The sequence below is a fragment of the Diabrotica undecimpunctata genome, chromosome 5 (assembly GCF_040954645.1).
Source record: "Diabrotica undecimpunctata isolate CICGRU chromosome 5, icDiaUnde3, whole genome shotgun sequence".
NCBI lineage: Eukaryota > Metazoa > Arthropoda > Insecta > Coleoptera > Chrysomelidae > Diabrotica > Diabrotica undecimpunctata.
In genome coordinates this window covers 49,847,360-49,860,410 of record NC_092807.1, presented here as the reverse complement: position 1 = coordinate 49,860,410, position 13,051 = coordinate 49,847,360, and the positions used below count along the sequence as shown (strand labels likewise).

The window sequence follows — 13,051 nt, the reverse complement described above, 5'->3', positions numbered from 1 at the left end:
ATTAGTTTTATTGGTTTTATTGTATCCCTTACTTACTTGCACACGATACACCTCTGTTATCAGGTATAATAGGTAAAAAGGGGCAGCATTATTTACTACAATGTTATAGAACAGTTTATAAATAAGAATCTATATGGTAGTAACTAATTTGGTCAACAAAGAAGCTATTTAATAAGAATTTTTAATATCACTTAAAATAAAATATTACATATCATTTAGACGCGTTTGTTAAATTTACTTCTCTACTCAGAGACCACAGCTTAACATAAGATGATTTTTTGTTTTCTCTATTTAGATTTTATCATTATTTTCTAGTTTCTAGTAGTAAAAACTTTCGGTTTCATCATTTCCTCCCACATAACTTGCTAGATGTACTTTTTTCTGCACTAATCCCTGGATGGACAGCTTTGTCTACTATTTTTAGGTATATTTTCTGTAGTTTTATTTCTACAAATCTAAAGAATTTTTTTTTTGATTACTTGAAGTTTAAAAAAAAATAAATTAATGTATTATAAAAAATATTAAAGCAAATATTTGAAAAATTTTTGTAATAAAAAAATATTTATTATTTTTATTATCGATTGTAGATTTAATTATTCTATTAATTTCATGGTACTTAAAGCAATACATACTAAATTAATAAATTAAAAAATAACGCAATCAACAAAACTATTGTATCAAACATTTGTAGGTGTATACAAGGTTGAATACACTAGATATTTTAGATTTCTTTTAAAAGTTTAAAAATAAATTTTCACAAATGCTAGACAATAATAGTTGTAGGCTTATGGGGCCACTGAGTTTTTTGCCGAATTATGTTGACAGCATATATAAGTCTTTCTCTTTTAATAATTTATAATCGATTTTAAAATTAAATTCTTCTTCTACTGTTAATAGTTTTTACTTTTCGGAAAAAATTTATCAGGTAAGATAATGTTACTTGTGTATTACCTCTCCTGTAGATAAGTTTTCAGTGTTCTAAATTATTACTAAAGTTCGTAAAAAAATACTCCCTTCGCAGCATTGGAAATGCCCCCTTCATGACCCATCACTTGTTTGTATCCTGTACCTCCCTAATCTAATTTAGTCTTCATATTATCTTTCTAAGAATGTCATTGACTAACAATTGAATACTTAATTAGAGAGAACATTTTCATAATATATAAACTTAGCAAATTTTGATAGCATTAGGAGGCGTGTTTATGTTGAAAAATTGTGCCTAGATAAACTATACTACGGAATCTTTCTATGGATTTAATACAATAAAAAAAGAAAACAATGAAAATATTGATTATTGCAGTTATCTTACTTTTTGTTAAGAATTTTACACAATATAAGATAAGATGCTGTCACCTTAATTCGTTTTAGCAAATCAAGACGCTACTTTTAGTCGTACCGAGTGTTGAATTTATGATAAACAAGGTAGGTAGGAAGGTGAATAAATATGCGTCAACGTGTACTTAAATAAAATTGCTTTTTATTATCTTCATATAGTACTTTCTATTACATCTTTATTATAAACATATAAAAATAAATTATTTTTTGAGAATTAACAGTACACGAATAATATATGTATACAGGGAATCTCAACAACTTTGGCCATCGGCTATACCTTGGGAACTATAAGACAACTTGGACATAGAAAAAATTTCATAACCAAATCAACTAAAATAAATGTACTTACGGACATTATTTTGGAATTACAAATAATATGCTGTTAGAGGGTGCAGTGTACAGCGTAAATAATTTAAATAATTTTGTTTATGGCATTTTTAATACTTAATTGTCTCCCTAAAGCTCTGGAGAGATTAGGAAATGCCAAAAGGTCTTAACCTATTGACTGCCACCAACTCGGTTCCCGCGTTTCACAAACGCGGGCCAAACACCAACAGCCAAACGCTTTATATGATTTATTTTATAAGTCTAATATTCCGCTGGCATATGAAGATTCACCTTATTGTAGATCGCAGTCAAAAAGTTGATATAGGAAAAATCCAAGTCGGTATCAAAACGTGGTAGAAGACAAGCACCATTCAACTGGATGGCTAAAGCAGACAGGGATCGAGTGAATGCCGGTATAACAATCTCCCATTTACTAGCTAAAAGATTTTAATCGGAAGAGCTACTAAGTAGACAACGGCAAAAGGATGTGTAAAGCCATGGAATGACCACCACTTTACATATCCTTAGTAAAACTATCATGACGAGTAAGAAATTTAAAAATAATGTGGTATGTGAGCCGACTAGCAACTGGCGTCGTCGAGTTGCCGTGCTTGGCAATGTAAAATCAGTGACCGGCCACACAACGGTAGATACCAGGCATTGCGACTTGATAGAAACATCGTAATAAATACCATTAAGATAGCTGCATGGAACGTCAGAACTTTTTATCAGTCTATAAAATTAAATAACACAATAAATGAAACGAAGAGACTCAAAAGGAGATTCAACTTTGTTCTATCAAAGAATAAAATAAACATTTATAGACATCCTAAATTTACAAAACTAACTTTGTTTCATTTATTGTTTTAAATATCGTCTTTTATACTAAGTAAACTAATTTATTTTTTAAAACTCCCAACTCTCCATCCATCTTAGTCCAGCCATGGTAGAGTTTGGTTCATTTGATGACGGACCAACCATACCATAGGCAAGAGGAGCAAACAGATAGAAACTGTAAGTAGCTGTTGACAATATAATTCCCAGAAGTATTTGATAAATGATTTTTGCAGATGATGTTGAAAAATAACTTGGAATTTCTTCTAGTAAATAGGCAATTAGTATACCTAAAAAAATATGAAAAATGTCAGATAACAAGGAAATAAACATATATGTAAAACTGTATGTCAATTAGTAGACATCCAACTATAATTTTTTCCCTACTACTTTAATGTGAATTAACTACAATTTTATTTAAAAGTACCTTTATTATGTATGGTGTTTTGAGTTCTACTTCGGAAATCGTTCTCAAAATACAAATTAAACCGATTATTTTGTTTTGTGACATGGTTTAATAAGTATTCTTGTAATTTAATTGTACTTGCGTCATTATAATAAAAAAGACTTATGGTAAAGTAAAAGTCTTTAAAAAGATATAAGTCAATATTTTTTTTACACGTTCCTGGGACGACTTTATTGAAGTATAGTTTATCTGATTACATGAAATTAACTTTAACTTGAGAATATCTGAAAAAAAATCTGTCTTCAAAAAGGCAACCACACTTAATATTCTTCTTCTGTTTATATAGACATGACTCTGTCTGTTTTTCAATGTCCCTCTAGTAAGTTGTCGTTCCATCGTTTTCGTGATCTTCCTACTGATCGTCTTCCTATTGGGGAACCGTCTCTTGTCGTCTTTACTACTCTATTTGTTGTCTTTCGGCTTATATGATCGTTCCATTCTACTCTTCTATTTATTACCCAATTCTTGATGTTCTCCAACATGCAACTACGTCATATATCTGTACTTCTAGCTCTGTCCCATAGTGTCTTACTATCAATTTTTGTAAGTGTTTTCATCTCTGCTGTTTCTAACATTCTTTTTGTCTTCTCTATGTGAGGTCTTGTTTCTGCCGCTGTGATTATTGGTCTGATGACTATTTTGTAAATTCTGCCTTTCATTTGTTTCTCGATATTTTTATTTCTCCATTTTGTTTCATTGCGGTAGCCTGCGGCTCTATTTGCTATATTCAACTGATCTTCCACTTCAGTTTCGAGCTTTCCGTAGTTAGACAATGTGATGCCTAGATATTTAAACTCCATCACTTGTTCTATTATCTGACCTTCCAGCTACAATTTACATCTTGTTAAATTTGCTGTTGTAACCATGCATTTTGTCTTTTTTGGGGAAATTAACATGTTAAATATTCTGGCGGTTATATTAAATTGGTGCAGCATACGTTGTAAATCATCTTCACTTTGAGAGAGTAGTATTGCGTCGTCTGCATAGCAAATTATTTTAAGTTGTTTTTCTCCCAATTGGTATCCTTTTTTAGTTCTTACTTTTTTTATTATTTCATCCATAATTAGGTTGAACAATAGAGGACTTAGGGAATCTCCCTGTCTTATCCAATTGCCAGCTTCAATAGGGTCGATTAGTTCTTCTTCTACTTTTACTTTTATTGTGTTGTTTTGGTAGATATTTTCGATCGTTTTGATTATGCCTAGAGGTATCTCTCTTGCGTACCGTACATGGAGATTCTATAGATTCTAAAAGATAAATCTTTTAATTTGACCCGGTCAAATGCCTTCTTAAGGTCCACGAAACATAGATATGTCGGTTTGTTGTATTCTAATGATTTCTCTTTCACTTGACTTATTATAAATATAGCGTCGATGCATGATCTTCCCGACCTAAAACCTTGTTGTTCTTCTGCTAGTGTTATAATTTCATTCAGTTTATTTGTTATCACTTTGGCTGTTAATTTTAGTGTTATGTTTAATAAATTAATTCCTCTGTAATTTCCGGGTCCGATTTGTCTCCCTTTTTGAAGAGAGATACTGTAATGCTTGATCTCGATTCTTGAGGAATTCTGTTTTGTTTTATTATTTTTTGGATTAGTTTTAATAGTTGTTTGATCAGATCTTGTCATCCCTACTTTAGGAGTTCATTCGGTATTCTGTCATCTCCTGGCGATTTTCTATTTTTCAATTTCCTTAATGTTTCCTTTACCTCTTCCTCCTCAATATTTATTTCTTCGTTTGTCGTTACCTTTGGTGTTGGTGGTTCATTATCGTCACCTTTAACAAATAGGGATCGAAAGTAGTCTACCCATGTTTCCTTCTGAATGTGCTTCGTCACACTTAATCATGGCAGTAAAATTCTCTCGTTAGTGATCCCATTGTCAATCATGAGCAAAAACCAGGAAAAAACTCATGATACTATCCCAACATAGTAAGCACTTATAGTCTTATAGTTACCAAAAAAATAATTGCCGAAAACCTTACATTAAGCTTATTATAAAGTCATTTATATTTCAGCGGTGTCTTAAGTTTCGAGAGGTATCTACCATAAAAAAAATAGTCCAGTCACAGATGAACACAATTTTGTGAGAATTTTTGAAACAGTTACCACTTTTTTCTTGTAGTTTAAACATCAAATTTACTTGATGGAAATAATATTTAAAAATAAGTTTATTTTTTATTATTTTATTATATTTATTTATTTAAAAATAAATATTATTTACCATGCCATATTATAACTACATAAGTACAGTATGTTGTTGACAACTTTGCAACGAATAATGGACGCACACTTTTTAGATTAGATTAAGAGAGGTGGCCTTTCGGCCTATTCCACTGCGGCCTTTTCAGATCTATTGTGGTCCTCTAGTCCTAGATAACATTCTCTAGCCTGACCCTTTTTACAAAGTCTAGTAGCTTCCAGACTGTACCTTCCATGTAGCTATTTGCCGGTGGATTTTCTTCTCCTAATGCAAAGAACCGCACATTTGCCATACTGTCACACTGACATAAAATGTGCTCTGCTGTTTCTTCTTCGAGGTGACAGAATCTGCACAGGTCATTATCTGATAATCCCATCAGGTTCAAGTGCCTATTCAGCTTACAGTGTCCTGTTAGAAGACCTACTATGGCCTTAACTGTTTTGCTGTCTTTGCTTATTAGGTCTGCCGTAAATTTTGGCAAATGTTCTGTAATGAACTGTTTCGCCTGTCTTTGTCCTGGTGAATTCCTCCACCATTCCAGAGATTTGTGAGCTACCCACTTCCTTGTAGTCGTTCTTGTTACTGATTTTGCAACTCCGCAGAAGGGTTCCGGTCCAATGAATGGCATTGATGAGCCTTGTTTGGCCATTTCATCTACTTTTTCATTGCCCTCATGAACCTCGTGCCCCGGTACCCAGGCTACCGTAACCTTGCTACGGTCTCCTAGTTTATTTAGGGCACACACGCAATCCCATACTAGCTTAGAATTGACCTCTACAGAATTGAGTGCCTTAAGCGCTGCCTGACTATCTGTGAAGATGGCAACTGAACAGAACGTTCTTTCCTGCCTTTCTATTTCTTCCACGCAGTGATAGATTGCAGTTATTTCCGCCCAGAAAACTGTCACATCCTTAGATAGACTTACCGAGAAATGTATCCCTTGATTTGTCCTTACTATGCCGGCTCCCACACCCTCCGATGTTTTTGAGCCATCCGTGTACCAGGTAGCAGCGGCTTGTATGGGTACACCTTTATTCCAGTCTTCCCTGCCTGGTATTTTAATTGTGAACTTTGTGAACTGTTAAAGCTATATCTCGTAACTGTTGCATCGATAGGTTTCCCCATCACAATATCGGCTTTTAGGTCCTCGATTAGCTTTCTGTTGTCAGTACCATGCATCTGGCTTATATGTCGCTGACTATGGATTAATCTGTGCATCACTGATCTGGCTTCGCCCTGTATAAAGATATGAAGTCTTGGTAGATTCAACAGGACTTCCAACGATGCAGTAGGAGTTGTTTTCATGGCCCCCGTAATACACAAGCATGCTAGCATTTGTGTATTACCTAGCAGCATTATTGCTCCCACTTGCTGCGTCTTTGTCCACCACGTCACCGAGCCATAGGTTATCATGGGTCTAATAACCCTTCTGTATAACCATAGAGTCATTTTGGGGTTCCCCAATTCTTACCGCACATTCTTCTACATCTGCCCAGGGACATAGTAGCTTTATGTGTGGTTTTCAGAATGTGAGTATTACATGTAAGCCTATGATCAAAATATACCCCAAGGTATTTTGTTTCTTTGGCAAATGAAATCTCTGTTCTTCCCAGCACCGGTGGTTTTAGGCCTTGTAGTGCTGTTTTTTTTTTCTGGTGAAGTTGACAATTTGTGTTTTCTGAGCATTGTACTATCAGTCTCTCTTGTTTACACCAGTCGTCAACTATATTTAGGGAGGCACACTTTTAAGACTACCTCCATATTATTGTGTGCTAAATCCAATTTAACTGTTATGGGATCGATTGAAATATAAAGTACACAAGAACAATGTTTCGCCAAAATTTTCCTCGAATGTAATAAAATTAATTAAAGAACAATATCAAACCATTGATCAATCAAACTGGAAAGGTGTAATTAAAAAAGTAATAGCAAAAGAAGAGGAGTATAAAAAATTCCTAATACCTGTTAATAAATTGATTATGACTTTAAAAGATGATGACGATGGAAAGAATCTGATATAAACACTAATGATGAAACTAACGTTGATGATTAAGAGTATATCGGACAGAAAGTGCCAATGTCATTACTATTAAGACTCTTCTGTATGGTGGGTTGACATAGGAATTTTTTTTAGTTTTTTTTTCTTTATAGCTCCTGCATTTTTCGAGATATTTACTTCAAATTTTAGAATGTACTCTGTAGTGTCTACATCATTATGTATGCGAAATGTACAGGGCGATATTTTTGGAAGAGTCCAGCACCCTTTTCCCCTCTTTGCAGTGCACCTATGGTAGACTATACAACACAAATTAAATTTTGCGTCTTGTTAAGAAATTTTTTGATGTCCTCTAATTTTTTCATATCTGCAACCGTTATCGAGAAAACTAAAGCTAAATAAAAACATTTTTAATGTTGACTCGTTAGAGGACACAACCCCGTGAAAACGTTTATATTTTTTAAAAATAAAAAAATACAGCAATATTTTGCTTTCAAAAATAACTGTTGAATTAAGCAAATTAAATAGCAAAAAAAAGATATTATTAACATTGTAGCTATACAATAGTTAATAAATTTTATACACACACCTACCATAACAGGTTCAAACTGTGATTTCTTTTATTGTAAAATTTATGATTTTTCCAGGAAACTAAAAAGCTGAACAAAGCCTATAAAATTTTTTCACTATTTAGTTGGCATCTAAATTCAAAAATATTTAACTAAAAGACAAAAATCAAACGCCGGTATCGATGAGTGACTGGACTATTTATAGTTATACTTGCTACCTGCTTGTGTTAGTAACCTCATCAAATAGAAACGACTTCATAATGACATGCATATAAAAAATTCTAGAATAATTTGGTAGCGACTGTACATTTAATTCGCTGTCAATATTAACATCAAATTCTAATTTTTAATGTATGCAACTTTCCAGCTTTGATAAAAATTAAAACAAACGGATAGTTACTATTCTTTTAAAGGCTCACGTAATTTTGCGACAAATTACACTTTTTTTCTTTCTTTTGTTTAGGCCGTTGTCGTTTTCTGGATATTCTTCTTAGAGTGCCATCTCACTACGGAGGTTGGCAATTGAAATTGCTGCTCTAACAAATCAATCGATCTGCTTCGATATAAATCACGTAGATTCTTCAACCAACTTGTATTATGGTCTCAAAATTTTCTATTTTGATCCCCTCATCACGCTAGCCTAGGTATTCCAGTTTTCTGGAATATCTTCTAAATACTGGAATCTTTCTACTTTCTAGTGTGATTATTGTCAAACATTATCCTTGTATGTATTCTCATTCTGTTCATTCCATATATTTGGTCTTTTCTTCGTTTATGTACCGGTCTCTTCTTTCTCGCTTTTGTTTTTAATCTTTTTATTCTTTTAATTCTTGTTTGACTTTGGTGTTATCGTTCATACAAGCCTTGACCTGTTGATTTGGGCTTCTCTGACTAACTTACACAAGGATACTGAACAATAATAATGACCGTGGATCCCCCTGTCGCACCCCATTACTGACTTCAAACTTCTAATAGAGCCCTCTCCCTACGGAGGTTGGCAATCTCTAAACAAATCAATCGATCTATATGATACCAATCACGTAGATTCTTCAACCAAGAATTCTGCTTTCGGCCAACAGATCTTCCTTGAATCTTTCCCTGTATTATGAGTATCAAAATATCATATTTTGGTCCTCTCATCACGAGGCCTAGATATTTCAGTTTTCTTTTTTGTATAGCGATGATTAGTTCTGTTTCTTTAATTTAACGAGTAATTCTATCAGTCCATGATAATTTTAATACTCTGCGGTATAACCAGAGTATGAAAGCCTCGATTATTTTTAAATTGCATTATTTTAATGCCCAAGTCATAGCTCCATATAATATCGAAAATATATAACATCGAATGGTACGTAGTCTGATTTCCAAATTAAGATTTCTGCAGGAGTTAGGAGTAGCTTCATTTGTATAAACGCTGATCTGGCAATTCTATTCGCCTGTTTATTTCTGGAGTATAGTCATTAACGTTCCCAAGATACTGATATTTTTCTACTTGTTTTATCACGTTACCATTAAATGTCAATATGTGCATACATTTAGTTTTTTTAGCGCTTATAGTAATTCCCATCTTGGCAATATTCATACTTAAGCTCTCAATTAGATGTTGTAGATCTTCTATGCCCGTTGCATTTATCACAGTGTCATCATCTGCATATCGTAAGGTGTTAATTAATTTTCCGTTAACGGTAACTCCGTTTTGATATTATTGAGCGTGCTTTTGAAAATTTCTTCAGAATATAAGTTAAACATGAGTGGCCATAAAACACATCCCTGTCTAACTCTACAGATTTTCATTTCTTCTGACTGTTGCCTATCGATTTGAACTGTGGCACTTTGATTCCAATATAATATTTGAATTATCTTTATATGGCGACTACGTGCAGACCAACGTAGCAGAGCTCGACCACCGACTCGTTGGAGCGACGACATAAAAAGAATTGCTGGGAACTGGATAATGACAGCCTAGAAAAGAGAGACATGGATTAGCTTGGAGGAGGCTCGTGCTCAACAAGGAACAGTAACGGCTCCATGATGATGTTTAATTTTAATATTATTCCCAACTCTGGTTACATAAATAGCGAGAGTATAATTTGGTATGTTACCTTTCTAAGTCTTTCATAACTTTCAGTTCGACCTGAAGTTCATTATACGTCTGCACCTGCCTTAATAGAAGTGGTGATTTTAAAACATATCCTAGCGCGCTAGTTTTTTAACATTTGTTGGAGTAACTCAAATTGTGCGTCTCTATCTGCAGAATCTGATTTCAATATAAAATGCATTAAGTGCAAAGCCTTAATTGACATAAGAGCTATGGTGGCGTAATTTTTTAGAGTAGATTCCATTTCATACCTGTGATCATTGAGCTAAATAAAAGAGCAGGAAAATAATGATGAAAGTATAGGACCCGACCCATAGCCCAAAATGGTATATAGTGTAACATCCATCCTATGAACAGCCACGAACAAGCTACTAATTTCTTTTTATGGGAATCTAAAAAAAAATAAAATAAAATAAGTAATAGTAATATTACCAGAACGTGATTAGTGTAGGTATACTCTTTTTAAAGAATTTTTAAATTTTATATATCCATTATGTATCCAAATTATAACAAAAATTAATGAGCATTTTTTGTCATACTTATATAACTTATTGTAATCTATTCACAACAATGGCGATACGGAACATCCGGATATATAGAAATATAAATAATATATATATTATATATATATATATATATATATATATATATATATATATATTAAACCTAAGAGATAAGATTAATACTATTATATTACATGAATTAATAATAACCTCAATAGTCTTCCGGGTTGAACCACGTCGATTATCACTGCGCCGAGCTTTCAACATCCTCTTTGATGTCAAACCACGTCACCATCAACGATATAAATGAACCGTCCTCTGTTTCCAGTGGCATTGGTTAGTGATCAGTGTGGTACTGTCTGGGGGCTCGGGAGACTAAGACCTCGGAATCCCTGAAGAAGACATCAAAGAGGATGTCGAAAGCTCAGCGTAATGATAATCGACGCGGTTCAATATATATATATATATATATATATATATATATATATATATATATATATATATATATATATATATATATATATATATATATATATATATATATATATATATATTGTATGTAGACTTTAGACTATTAAAAATCTTTTAAATGTAAATATATTTTTTGATGGATGTTAAATTACGGTGTGTTAATTCTGCCACCAAATCAATGAAAAAACGTGAACATCGGGAAGAGACCAGAAATGTAAAAATATACAGGGTGTTCCATTAATAAAAGATAAGTTCTACCTTGTTAATAAAGGTGGCCCTGTATTTTTGAAAATATTTTTAAACCATAGTCCTATCCAGTCTGCAACTTTTACCTACATAATTTTTTTGGTATCTCTTATAACAAATGAGTAAATGGACTGTATACACACACACAGGCAGCTACCGAGTCAAAAAACAATATATTATTTCATATTTCTCTACACACCAGGTATTACTGGTCTATGGTAAATTTAAATAACAAGAATATATACTTTAAGCTTACCATCGGAAGGTTTGATGTAACCTCTTTTTAATTTGATACCATTTAGTCCAAAAACTATCACAAATACTGCAATAAATACTAAATTTCCCCACCATATTACAGGATTTCCTAAAAGATAGATTCTATATTGGGTTCCAGAAAAAAATTGGCCCTAAAAATAATAAAATATTGTGTAATATTTTATGTGTATTAAATAAAAAACTAAAAAAATAAATAATAGAAAGATAAACTTGAATATTTGATCATAAAAGGATAAAACATTTGGAAAGATAGAAATAGATTTCTATTTTTCGATTAAAAAACCGTTGATATATTCGTTTTAACAAAATAAAATATAATTCGATAACTTAAGTAGTATAAATGAGGTTTTTACTGTAGATAAAACTAGTTTTAACATACCATATGTAAAATGATATGTTAAAAACAAAATCCAATTGTTAAGGCGTTTGTTGATAATATTTTTAAGTTGTGTTGTATTATATTAACTACAGAAAACTGATTTTTTTATTAGAATTGAAAAAGCACTTGCCAACTTTATAAAACTGAAAAGTTTCTTTGTAACAGAGATTTGATATGTTACGTGTAGTGTCCTATACTATGAAGTTGTTTCATGAACGCTGTACCGAAAGGTGATAAACAGACTAAAACTCCTTTGAGATGTGGACGAATAAAAGGATGATGAAGATCATGTGTGGAGCTAGTAACGGACGTTGAGATGTTAAGAAGAATAAAAACAGAAAATAAATTAAAAAGACTATAAAAGAAAGAAAACTGCAATATCTCAGATATATAACACAATGACAGAAAATGTTTTCATCATAATTATCATTATCATCATCATCACAGTCGTTCAATCTTATTAGCTTATGGTAACGCCAACCGGTATGTAGTACTTCTGTTTTTGAGGTGGATTAGTCATCTGTAATTTATTTATTGCTTAACTCTTCATGTCCTTCATGCTCTTCATCTTCTTCATACTTTCATTTTTTTGATTCAACTTGTTTGTTTATGGACTTAAGTCTTTTCTTTTTTTGTGTCACAATGTTTAGGGCATCAATATAAGCATTTTTGGAGTTCCATGCAGTATGTTCTTTATATCTAATTTTGTTTTTCTCACAATATATTCCAACATGAGATTGAAGAGGGTGGGATATATTGGGTTTTACTCCATTATTGATTTTAAATTCCTCTGATATTGTTTAATGAAAATTTGAATTTAATGTGTAAAACGTAAGTGAGTGCAAAAGAGTGTAGTGGAGTAAATTGCATCTCTATGGGAGACAAAGGTACATACGTACTAACAAAATATAATGATCTAGATAGAAAGGGGTGTCTAATGTTGTGGGGCAATATAGTATCATATAAATTAATGTATCTCTATTAGATACATTAACTTATACGAATAGACAAAGTGTGCGGATACATATGTAAGTGTGTATCAAAGAGAGATACATTAATAATTAATATGTAACTTATACACCAGTGCAAGAGATACTAAATCAGTTATAAAAGTTGTGAATTAGCAATTAAATTCCAGGAAGACTAAAAATTAAAATGAGCAAAATTATAAATTTTGATAAAGGAAAAGATGATATTATTTGATTGAAGGATGCAGGTACAGCCAAATGAATAGCACGAAAAGGTCTAAATAGCTAAGTGGGTCAGAATGTTTATGAAAACGCAGTACCATAGATACATCGGTCCACATAACTTATATGATACTTATCAAACGATTTCTACCTGGAGA

The 13,051-nt window shown here is 32.4% G+C and overlaps 1 protein-coding gene across 2 annotated transcripts in view; it reads right to left on the bottom strand.

Annotated features, from left to right (window-relative positions):
- Nucleotides 1-213: 213 nt before the first annotated feature.
- Nucleotides 214-13,051, bottom strand: part of tw (Protein O-mannosyl-transferase 2) — a 96,212-nt gene continuing 83,374 nt past the window's right edge. The window contains exons 13-15 of one of the 2 annotated variants that reach the window (XM_072531932.1): nt 11,305-11,455; nt 10,080-10,220; nt 214-455 (exon numbers count right to left, since the gene is read on the bottom strand). In XM_072531932.1, coding sequence (XP_072388033.1) covers nt 448-455; nt 10,080-10,220; nt 11,305-11,455 — 300 coding nt within the window. In that variant the 3' untranslated portion in view covers nt 214-447. Of the gene's footprint in view, nt 456-1,457; nt 2,787-10,079; nt 10,221-11,304; nt 11,456-13,051 lie in introns of those variants that run through there. The other variant, XM_072531930.1, reaches the window with a different exon arrangement.